At 40.4% G+C, this 12554-nt stretch overlaps 1 protein-coding gene across 1 annotated transcript; it reads left to right on the forward strand.

Annotated features, from left to right (window-relative positions):
• The first annotated feature begins 417 nt into the window (after positions 1 to 417).
• Positions 418 to 11339, forward strand: LOC104839862 (arylsulfatase D-like). The gene is made up of 10 exons (XM_010580434.1): positions 418 to 464; positions 3152 to 3301; positions 4539 to 4660; positions 5584 to 5706; positions 7200 to 7623; positions 8528 to 8664; positions 8878 to 9012; positions 9455 to 9617; positions 10284 to 10405; positions 10859 to 11339. Exons 1-10 carry the CDS (start codon positions 418 to 420, stop codon positions 11224 to 11226), a joined length of 1791 nt encoding a protein of 596 aa, XP_010578736.1. The 3' UTR covers positions 11227 to 11339.
• The last annotated feature ends 1215 nt before the right edge of the window (positions 11340 to 12554 follow it).

The raw sequence follows: 12554 nt of genomic DNA on the forward strand, positions 1-12554 counted from the left end.
GCCACCTTCCAAATACTGGCTTCGTCTCAGCAAAATTGATGAGCTTTCTAAGACCTGTGTTCGCTCCCCATGAGTTTATGCACTAATTAATCTTTTACTGTCTTGTTTGTGATTGAGCTCTTGTTCTCTCAAAATAAAACATCTTTTCCTACTCTTGAATCATTTATATGTGGCTTTCTGCCCCCTCTCCCGTTCTTGAACTTCATGTTGAAAATAGTCTGCTTTTGATCACTACACAGTTTGATGCCATCAGCACTTGTGTCTTTGAGGTAAAATCATCTTGCTTGTCCCTCTCTTGTAAAGAGATATAAGGTTTGATGGAGTTCTTTTTTTCCTCCAACATCACACTGGTGACTATGCTCAAGTTGTTGCATGCTATAAGCTTAACTTATTTTCAGGATCGCTGCCTACCAGGAGATGATTGCACCACTACCTTGCACGATCATTGCTGCCATTCTATTCAGGTGAACAGATTTTTGGCTCCTCTCTGCATGTATTTGGTTGTACTTGACAGAATTAAAATTGTGTTGTTTGAATTGACCCACCTTTATTTTCCGAAGCAACCCTGGGCTCAAATGAATCACTTTTCCTAAGGCTTCATTTGCTTTAAGTATTTGTTGTTCCCTTCCTTATGCCCATGTAGGAAATTCAACTCCATTAAAAATCATGTCATCATTGTTCTCTCCTCTCCCCCCCGCCCCATTTTTTTTTTTAATTGTACCTTGACTGTGAGCCCCACACTGTTCTAAAGTTGTGTCTCTCCCTTTGTAGAATCCCTTAGAGAAGTGGTCCAAGGTGCCAGACTCTTACACAGATATAACTTCTCTGTGAAATCTTGTAGGAGGAGCAGATTTCTTGAACAGAAGGATGTTATAATCTCATAACGCTCTCATTCTCTAGGTACACACTGAGCACAACAGTATCACCTTAGAAAATAATTCTAAGGGAAGTACAGGCACCAAATTTTATAGTTTAGTAGGTTTTTTCAACATCTGATTGCCTATGCCAGGGGTTTCTAACCTGTCCTCTGAAGATCATTGTCAATAAAGCTATAGGAGCTCAACTATGGTGTAAATCCATATTAAGCCTTGTAAATAGAAGTTACATAAATAGTTGCCTGTATTTTCCTAATGTTTTGCACTTACCTGATTCATTAAGCAGATGATGTAAAATCACTTGGTCCTAAAAATCATTTGGCAGCTAGTATTACTATCTTAACTACATACTTATTTAATGTCCTCATGTTTTTAAACAATGAGGTCTGTCTCTCAAGTGGAAGTCTCTGGCTATGCCTTTAACATTATCATTTCCAGAAATAGCTTTCTAGGTAATGCTGAAGAGGTGCATATATATATATATATATATCTGTATGTACCTATATGCATGTTTTATGTCCTACTTTCTTGCAACCCTATTGCTTTCAAGATTTATCGGTGTTTAGTAACTAAACTTCTTGCACTCTTCCCCCATGTATAGCTGAAAGATGATAACTTTGAGCTCTAAGCATGGTTATTTTATAATGTTCAGTAATGCTACATAACAACTTAGGATAGGAACTTGCAACTCTAAGCAGTAGGTTACCTGAGATGTAATTTGTCCTTGACCCTATCTTAATCCACAAGCAGGATTATGACAGGGATCAGCAAATATCCAGCACTTAACACCATGAGAAAACAAAGTGCTAGGATAGGGCTGCAGACATCAGTGAAAGCAGATTTCATAATTTGCCCTTTTTTTTCTTTTTTTTTTTTTTTTTTGCTCCCCCCCCCCCCCCCCAAACATGACAGAAAGCAGTGGGGAGCACTACTCTTGTCCCCAGCTTCAAAAGAAGAATGCCTGAGTAACTGAAGTGGGCTGTTGGGGGCTGCTTATTTCCAGGGTCCTTTAGAGACCTTCTCCCTGCAGCTCTAACTGAATGTATTAGCACTCTGGAAGGATTCCTTTTATCAGTATAATGCCCTGTAACTCTTAGGGGATACAGCATTGGCAAATAGAAAATTCTCCTTTCCTTAAAATGAGTAATCCAAGTATAGAGATGGAAATTGCCCACAGTGCTTCTAAAGCAAGGTTTCACCACAACTCTGTAAATCACTGTTCTAACTTAGTAGTTGGATGTATAAAAAACCCCAGCTGGAACTTTGCTCTTGGGTGATTAAATTCCCATAGCCACTGGTTACTTATTTACAAGCAGGAGTTCACAGTCATGTTTACAGAAACTCCTATGTGTTGTGTTTGCCTGTTAAAGGTGATAGTTACTCTTTCATTCAAAAACATGTTTTTGTGTACAAGATCTTCACACCAAAACTTCAAATCCTGGAATGAATTTCAGGAGCTTTCTCAGTCTGTGCTAGAGAGCTGCTGCTGCCCCATGTCCTGCAAAATTAGTGCATATTGCAATGACAACTTCGTCCAAGTGAAAAATCAATCCAGGATTAGGTTTTAAGACTATCGATCAGCAATACTTACTTGGAGGAACACATAGTTTCAAATGTTCTAGGCATATTTTTATAAAAAAGTATGGTATGCATGTGTAAAAATATAAATTCTGGTTTTTGCAGATATTTAATATAGTTGATGCTGGTATGGGGCCTGGGTGACATCTTAGAATGGTGGTAGAGGAGATGGCTTCAAGTTCAAGTGTTCTTGAGCTGAAGGGGAGAGTTTGTTTTAGGTTTTTCCACTTCCCTTCCAAATATAATTAAAACTGCTTTACTCACTGGAGACAGGATACTCAGAAAATGCCAGAGTGACTTTGGAACATAACCTGAATTTTCATAGAATTTATGAAACTTAGAAATGCAAATTTTTCTCATGTCGTTGAAGTTTTTGATGCATTCTGAAATCTATGTTACTATTATGAGATGAAAATTCCTGGGCCAAATGAATAGATGACAGCCTTCGCTTATGTCCTTGCTTCCTGGGCTGCAGAAAGGCTACTGCAGCCTCTCTGACTAGAGTGATCTGGTTGGTAGAGATGGAAGAAATGGGACCGGTAAAACTCTGTCGTCCTCCTTCCCACTGAAAGTGGGGCTGGGAAATGAAGTTTCCCACTATTTTGTGTTTTATGCTTCGGATCTGCTGCCAGAGCATTCCCATCACTCTCCAACCCTTACAAGTCATGTATTTAAAAAGTTATTTTGTTGTGTTTCAGGAGGTACATCCTAATGGCACTGACTTCATCTTTATGCTGGAATATGTTTGGGTTGAGTGCAGCTATGGACTCTAAACCCAATATACTTCTGTTTCTGGCTGATGATCTTGGCATTGGAGATATAGGTTGTTATGGGAACAATACCATAAGGTAAAAGATCTCTTAGTACAATATATTTAACACTATAGAACACATATCCTGGGTGATTAAGCCTAATTATAAAATAAGAAATGTTCTTAACCTCTTAATCCAAGGCGCTTGTAATTGTGTATTTAAGTACTTGTATATACGCGCATAGGATTGGGGCCTAAGTAAATGGTGTGCAGTGAAAGAAAAAAAAAATCATTTTTGTTTAAGTTCTTTCTGGGAATTCCTCCCATCCCCTCCTCCATGTGCTAATTCTCCAGCCATTTGTTTTAGTATTACAGTTACTGTTTTCTCTCCTTCTCATGCATGAACTTCTTCATTCCTTTTCATGCATAGTTAAGCCTTACTCTATTCACCTCGTGCTTTTCAAGAATCTCTCATCTGCTTGCTTGCCATCTCCTCCAAAACACTCTGATCCAGACTCATGTGGACTGACCCACATAATTTCTTACATGATTATGTGCCTTCAAAACTAGTGATTACGTCCTTTCAAAACTAAAAAGGCAAAGCAGAACTGAATGGGCTTTGGGAGCACATCTTACAAGCCTCAGGTAGACCACAGGCATTTTGTTGGGATGTTCTGGGTGCATCTCCCTCAAATGATGTTGGTGGGGTTGTACAGAGAAATGGGAACGTGCTTGTGGAACTCCCTTGCCGTCCTCTTCTGTTGGTGAAGACAGGAGGAGGCCTCTTTCACTCTTCGTCGTGGTGTAGCCCATTATTCTGGAAGAGCTAGGCTCCCATACAAATGTAACTATGTAAAGATATCACTATAATATGAAATAAATAGCAGGTGTTTAAAAACATGGAACAGCAAGTCTTGGTTCCAAGAGCTTCAGACACCCTGTGAGATTCTCTGGCTCAATGAATTTTGAAATTCAGGGTCTAAATATGCTAGCAAAAGTGATCTGTTGGAAGTATTGGAATAGAAAAATATCAGCCTTAGATAATTCTTTCCATTTCCATTTTATTTTCAAACTAAACAGTACCAAAAATGCCTAGGTTTCTTTCCAGTGTTGCTAAGTGCACTCTATGGCTGTGTCCTAAGAATGGATTCTCCAGTGGCTACAGCCCTCTTGACCTGCTGTATCAAACTTGTTACTACATCAGTCCTGGAGTGTGTAAAGAAGAGATTTTGGGTTCTTTGAGGAAGTGTTCAAAAGCTCTAGTTCTTCTTGGCAATTTATTAAAATAAGTTTCAGATTACCTTGCTTCTATTAAACTTGAAAATGTTTTTTAGGACCCCAAACATTGACCGCCTGGCAAGAGAAGGAGTGAAACTTACTCAGCACATTGCTGCAGCATCGCTTTGCACTCCAAGCAGAGCAGCTTTCCTCACTGGCAGATACCCCATTAGATCAGGTTGGGCCTGTTTTGAACTACAAATTTCTGTGCGTGGTGCTGAGGTGCTACAAGAGCCAATAAATATTGGAACAGGAGAATTCAGCTATTTCCGCAACCTGAGATAGAAAATACACTGCTAGAGGCTCAAACTTTCTATAAGTAACTTCTGAATGGGAACTACTACCTCACCACCTGACAGAGCTTTAGCCTGACTCTGTTGGATGTGGGAGATCTATGGTGAAAATAGGTAGGTATGGAGAAATGCCAACAGCAGTGATATGTCACTTCCATAGAGCGATGCATCCTGGGCCAAACTGATGGAATTCCTCTTCATGGTGATGGTTAGAGGTCAGAGGTGGAAACAGGGCTCTTGAGAGAAACGGGCAAGTTCATTGCCAGCATAGTGCAGAAAGTCACAAAACTCTGGTGAAAATGGAGTGTTGGATCCGTTCCCCACCTGCCTAAGGTGCCCTTTGGAGGACTTTATAGATATCCATCTCTCACCAGGCATTATATAGGAAAATTAGATGCTTACTTTGAGAGCTAAGTGTAAAATTGGTGTGTAAGCTGGGTGAACTGTATCTCACCTAACGTAATACAACATCCCTCTGACGTAGGGAAATGCAACTGTTATCTCTCATTTTAGATGAAAAGCAGAAAGAAGACAATATCACAGTTACTCAGGCAGAAACTGTCACCCCTGATTTATTATCAGTTTGATGGTAAAGCTGGTGCCAAGCATTTGTTTTCAAATATCTCTTGACTACCTGAAGTACTCAGACACACTCATGTGACTGCCCACAAGATATGCTTGGGTTTACTTTTTGGGAGGAACTCGGGCTTCAGGTTGAGCTCCTGACACGGAGGTTGGCAGGAGCAGCCCAGACTCCGCTGGCAGAGAGCGAAAGGCCTGCAGGAATGACCGGAGCTGTTTCTGTCAGGGATGGCGTCCAGCAACAGGTACCGGGCACTGCAGTGGAACGCCGGGTCAGGAGGGCTCCCTGCTAACGAAACGACGTTTGCCAGGCTGCTGCAGCAACAAGGCTATACCACTGGACTGATAGGTAAGGGGAAATGTTTTAGCACGACCTTGAAGAATGAACTAGTTGTATGAAGAGAATTTAGGGATTGTGTTTGCCCAAAATGGTCTGTTAGTCATGGATACAAATCCTCTCCAAAAGACTGAAAGTGGTGGGGGGAGCCCTCATATCTGCAAGATGACTAAAAATACTGCAGTCTAAAGAGTTTTATGACCATGGTAATGCCCCAAACCAGGAAGAATTAAAAACTGTCTTATGATTAAATGGGTGAGAATTTACTTTGCCTAAGATTTTTTTCAAAGGTTGGTCCACTGTGAGAGTTTTGTTAATGTAAAGATTGATCCAAACATAACAATGTCTTTAAGTATTTAATCTGCCTTTTGGAGGCAAGAGGCAAAGAAACAAAAGAGGATAGGGGAAGAAAGAAACAAAGTTTGTACCCACAGAGGAGATGAAGAAGCACTAGTGTCTCACAGATGAGGTGGTGAGGTCCCAAAGAGGTGTGATACTGTGGCTGTTTCCTCAGATGAAGCCAAAATGCAAAGGTGTCGGGGAAACACTGTCCCTTCCTCTCTGTGACTTTGATCAGACCTCAACAGTTTTCAGATTCATCATTCTTTTGGCAAATATCTCTAAAATCAACTGGCAAAGTCTCTCTTTTCCCTTCCATTTGCTTTTATTACTGTCAAGTGACAGGCACTGCTGCAGTGGATCCCTTCACGTAAATGGGTAGGTAGGGTAAGCACTGTGTCCCTTAAAGCCAGGGGGTTGGGGCCAGCTGTGCCAAATGTGTTGTCACCTCCAAGTGCTAGAAATAGATGTGACTGCATTGAATTATAAGCTAATAAAGTGTAGTGTTCCTGGTTGAGTCTGTAACTATTTGGCAATCACGTAACCCAGCAAACCCGAGGGTCCTTTGATCCAGCACACTTTCTACATAGACAACAGCTTTTGTCTGCTTTCTCTATTTTGGGCAGGGATAGAGTAAAAGGTTGGTTTACAGCGTTTTCTCCTTTTCCTATGGAGTAGGGATGTGCCTGAAGAATCGCCTTCCTGAGTCTCGTGATCAAGATATCTGTTAACATTGGCCAAAAGTTTACTGGACCTTTCAGTAAATTTGTAACATTATGTTAAAATGAAGCTGCAAGTAAACAACTGAAAGTTAGGAAGGGAATGTATTAAAGCAGCCAGTGAGTTAGAGTACCTTAATTCCCTGATCCTCATTGAAAGGTAATGAAATCCCATCCTTACGTGACCCTTAGCTGAGTGGAGGAGCATCTTGCAAATTTCTCTGTTTATCCCATGATCATTTGGGGATCACCCATTACAGTATGACATTCACCTGATCAGGCACTGGTCTCACCGAGCATCCTTGTGCACGAGGAGAATGTGTTGATACTCTGTTGAAAAATAGTGACTTGTCTAATTCCCAAACAGATGCTCATGATGCTACCTTGGGCTCCTTTTGAATTGTCCACCTTAATGTTCTAATTTCTTTCATGTTTTAAAACCTTCAGGAAAGTGGCATCAAGGTGTAAACTGTGAATCCTTCAATGATCACTGTCACCATCCTCTCAATCATGGGTTTGACTACTTTTATGGTATGCCTTTCACACTTCTGAACAACTGTCAAGAAAACAAACCTCCAGAGCTGGATGTAGCCCTTCAAGCTAAGCTTTGGCTTTACAGTGAGATAATTATCCTTGCTGTGCTCACTCTCACTGCTGGAAAACTGATTGGTTTGATTTCCATCCGCTGGAAGATAATTGCCTGTTTTACTTTTGTGGGTGGCCTTTTCTTCATTTCTTGGTACTCCAGTTACGGCTTTGTGCGGTATTGGAACTGTATCCTGATGAGGAACCACGATGTCGCTGAGCAGCCGATGAGGTTGGAGAGGACTGCCTCCCTCATGCTGAAGGAGGCAGTGTCATTTATCGAAAGGTAAATGATTGTCTGTAGTTTTCTTTAAAGAGGCCAGGATGTTCTGGGCACTCAGAGTATTTTTCTCCAGTAACTATAGCTGTATCTTTAACCACTTTGAAACTCATATCCAAGTTCTCTATTTAGAAACTCAATGCACTTAAATTTTAATTGTAACTGTCTTACATTGGAAGCAGTAAATGAAATGGATTTTGACCAAATGATATATGACCATCTCACTACGCCCTGTAATCTGTAATTACTATATTTGCTCCAAGATTAACCAGCTAATTTTTACACTTCACTCTACAAGCCTCATTTGTGCTCTTTTTCATAAACCCTACAAAACACCTACATAAAATGTGTGATGCACAAAATTATTTCATGTGAAAATCTCAAAACACTTTAAATCTATTTTTATGGATTGAGAAGGAAGCCAAGTAAGATCATTCATTTTCTAGATTCAATTTCTGCCTGCTCAGCCTTCTGTAATACTGCTATGCATCAGGTGTCTTTCTGTAAAACAGGGAAAGTAACTATTCTTTTCTTAAAGTTTGTGAAAACAAATACACTGAAAATTGTAAGTGGCCATCTTAGAAAAGCCACATGAATATTAAAGTAAACATGAGACTGTATCCAATTGCACTTAATTAAAAAGGCATAAGAGTTAGGTATCCGATTCGTTTAAGCACTGTGCAAATGCTATGCCTGTTTACACACTGGAATTTGAAAATAATCTGGCTGAAAAGGATCTTTCTTTCCTACGTTATATGTAAGAAGAAAACCATCAACTGATCAATGAGGGTGTACTAGATGTGGGTACAGTAGACCCAATGTGTGTGTCTGTGCATGGATAAATATGAAACCTTTAAAAATATTTCAAGTACGCAACAGAAATTATTTTTATTTTTTGTTTGTTTTTCAGAAACAGGCACGGACCATTCCTCCTCTTTGTTTCCTTTTTACATGTTCACACCCCACTCTTTACAACGGCAAAATTTCTTGGGAAGAGCCATCATGGTTTATATGGAGACAATGTAGAAGAAATGGACCGGATGGTGGGTAAGTATCCTTCAGGAAGGATTTGTTTCAGACACATACACCTGTGTATTTTAAAGCAGGAAAACTAATAAAGCCAAAATACCTACAGAAATCTAAGCTATTAAAAACTTCTTATAGGGCATTGCAAAAGATTATCATTGGAACACTACAAATGTGGCTTGATCTTTCAAACTGGCTAATAGGAAACTTGCTGTCTCTTTTCTTAAATTTAAGGCAAAATTCTGGATTCGCTTGAAAAACAAGGGTTGAAAAATCACACGTTCACGTACTTTGCCTCTGATCATGGAGGACACTTGGAGGCTCAGGATGGATCTGCGCAGCTAGGTGGCTGGAATGGTATTTATAAAGGTAGGAAAACCACTATGACTCTACATGAATGTTAGAATTGGAAACATAATGAATTTGCCTGGCTGAAGTTATCGAGGCTGGAATGAGTTGCATTTGTAGCTTGAAATATAGGTGACATACAGAGATGTTTTAATCTTAAAGTCATCTTTTCTTTCAGTAAAGTGCAAGCATTATTACAAATGTCCTTGACAAAGGTATTGTCTAGCTTGATAAACAGAGATAAAACAGAGATTGCCTCTCCCCATCTTTCTAGGTTTGGATGAGTTATATGTCACCTTTTGAGGCCTTCTAAAGTACGTGAAGTCCAATGCAAATGAAGAGTCAAATCTGTTGTATAAGCAGTGTATTACTGCACCTTTTTCTGTACATTCAAATATAACAAGCCAATGAAGACGTTCTTGTTTGCCTCTGAACTGCCATATGTTGATTCATTTTGCTGCAGGTGGAAAAGGAATGGGAGGCTGGGAAGGAGGGATCCGTGTGCCGGGAGTATTTAGGTGGCCAGGAGTGTTACCTGCAGGCACAGTTATTGATGAACCTACGAGTCTTATGGATATTTATCCCACACTTGTTCATCTGGCTGGAGGAACGTTGCCACAGGACAGGTATGGAGGTGTTTTCAACAGGAGAGCTTGATAGGAGAGCTAACTACTAAAAACTTACTGTTTCTTATCATCCTGGGAGATCTGACAAATATTGCTTAGCCTCAAGCCTGGTCTGAGATCTTCAACTAGGGAGCAAACTCTCCCAGATATGCCTAGGATAGGTGTGCTTATGGCAAAGCAGTTATTCCTGCCAAAGACCAGGTGTTAGTTTCAAAGCCAGGTTCAGCCTCATCCAGGAAAGAACTGGTGGCCAAGGTTATTTTGGTACTAACTGCATGACTTATGGACACTTACAAATACTTCCTAAAGTCATTAAAGCCATCCTTGCTCAACGGATTTCTTTCAGTTCCTTTGAAAGTTGTAAATGTAAATAATTATGAGATTGGTATTGATTTCCTGAATAAATTACTTTTTTCTGCTAGACCAAGCTCTAAATATTGTTTACGTATTGCTAAATGGAATGAGTTGACCCAGCTATTAAAAAAAAAAAAATTATCTAGGGATTTAAATATTGGCTTGGCAGTCTGCTAGCTGCTCTAAATCTATGACCAAATTATTCTGTGTGCTGTCTCAAGCACTGGTGCAGCCAATGGAAAGGCAGTGATAAGTATGCAGTTCACTGTCAGGTTTGCTTCCTCCTGAATACACTTCTACCCGTTACATTAGGGTGATCGATGGACGAAACTTGGTGCCTTTACTGCAAGGAAGAGCTCAAAAGTCAGAGCACAAGTTCCTGTTCCACTATTGTGGGTCCTACTTGCATGCAGTACGGTGGCACCAAAAGGACAGTAAGTATAAATGTTCATTCTGTGGTAACTGCAAAACATGAGTTTTCTCCTCTTGATAGCCATCTTGCTAATGGAGAAATTTATTGCGTGATGGGTGTTTTATTGGTACTGATCTCAGATTCTTGAAGTTGTTGTTCCTGACATACCAGTTACTATGGCTAGCTGAATGTGTCTTACAGCAAAAAATATTTGTAAATAACAAACCTGCGGGAAGTGGGATGGAAATACAGGCTGTCTACTACTAGACTGGAAACTTAATGTGGTTTTCTTCATATTTCTAGTGTTTTCCATCTTCAAAGTCAGTACTCCACACAATCTGATTTGTGGTGATGGGGGTGCCAGGGTGTGTGAGAAGAGGTCTCCTTAGTAAATAGCTGTACTCCTATCGCTTGAAGACACTTTCCATTTCCTCTATTGTCTTGTAGTTGTGCCACAAGATTTCTTTCCTGCCAGGTGGAGCCATCTGGAAGGCTCATTATGTGACCCCTGTCTTTCATCCACCTGGTGCTGGGGCTTGTTATGGAAAAGGAATTTGCCCATGTTTTGGGGAAGGCGTGACCCATCACGACCCTCCGTTGCTCTTTGATCTCTCGCGAGACCCTTCTGAAGCCAAACCTCTGTCGCCTGACACCGAGCCCCTCTTTGACACTGTAATAAGGAAGATGGGAAGAGCCATAGAAGAGCATCACAGGACACTGACTCCAGTCCCAGAGCAGCTCTCCATGTACAACGTGATGTGGAAGCCGTGGCTGCAGCCATGCTGTGGGACATTCCCATTCTGTTGGTGTGATAAGGAAGGTGACACCACACAAAGTCTGTGAGATGGATGTCTACTAACATGTCCTGTGGCACTGAGCCCTCTGCTGACAAAGCTTTTGGAAAATAACTGTTCCCTTTCTCTCTCTGGGAAGCAAGGTGGATGAAAATAAAGCAAAGGAATGTTGATCAGAGATTTTCCCCTTCATTCTTCACCACTAGCCAAAGGTCTAAGGAAATCCTGTCTGGTATGGTAGAGGGCTTGAATGGAGACTGGTTTTGCAGATTTGCATGGAAGAAATGGCTGTAGAGGTATATGCTGAAACTCTGCCTAATTTATGCCTGCTCAAGGAAGACAACTGGAGAACTCTGCAGAGACTCCAGGGTATGGTGCTGAGCAGGCAGCTGTGAGAAATACTAGACTTAGGCAGAACTGTAGATGTTCTGAGCTGTGCCCCTGTAGTCCACAGATGATGGTCGTGCTCTATCCAAATATAGTAGTTTGTGTCATTATTGCTTCCTGTACTTCTCTGTTATCTGTGCAGTAATCATGTTGAGATGTTGAACAACACTTGAGACAGACTGAATCTGATTTAGTGAGGGATCGTCCTTAAGTTGTGAATAGCTTTTTGAAGAGACCTGCAGCTTTAGCTGGGTAACAATAATATATGTCACAAACAGTACGAAGTACAGAATGTTGAAGTCCAGTATAACTCTGCAACAGTTGCAAAAGAGAGAAAAGCATTTTGCTATTCAGAAAGAGGTCCTGGTGCATACTAATTTGGCAAACAGCAATTTTATTGAATATAAGATGCCAATAAACAATGTTTTGGATTAATAGCTTGCACTGTTTCAATGTCAGTTCCAGAAAAACAATGTTCATTTGAGAGTCATATTGGAATTAATGTTCAAAAATATTTGGTAGCAGTACACATAGGTTTACAAACTATAACTTGTAAAAAGGGGTTTTGCCAATACTAGTTAAAAAAAAAAAAAAAACACAACACACACACACACTGCCTCGAAAAAAACCCAAACAAACCAAAAATCCTGCAGTGGTGTGATCCTAGCCAGACTTTCTAAGGAGATGTGACTTCACACTGAAGTTAGCAGTGCAATTGCAGAGATTTTTAGGGCTTTGAATTGTATTAACGACTGGGTTTTTTGCAGGAGTGGATGAAGTCAGAGTTTATTATAAGCATGCTGCTAGAACTCTAAAGAACTTGGGGGTTGAAGTGAGTAAATGGAAACAGATTATTTTACTTTGGTTTTTGTCCCCACCCCCCAGCCCACGGAGTACCCCTGCAAATGTTTTACTTGCTCAGCCAGTTTAGTTGATTAATGATTTTCTTCTTATCTCTTAGTCTTTTTTTGTAAGTGTGACATAGAAACA

Source organism: Haliaeetus leucocephalus, unplaced genomic scaffold, assembly GCF_000737465.1.
Source record: "Haliaeetus leucocephalus isolate CR32 unplaced genomic scaffold, Haliaeetus_leucocephalus-4.0 Scaffold712, whole genome shotgun sequence".
NCBI lineage: Eukaryota > Metazoa > Chordata > Aves > Accipitriformes > Accipitridae > Haliaeetus > Haliaeetus leucocephalus.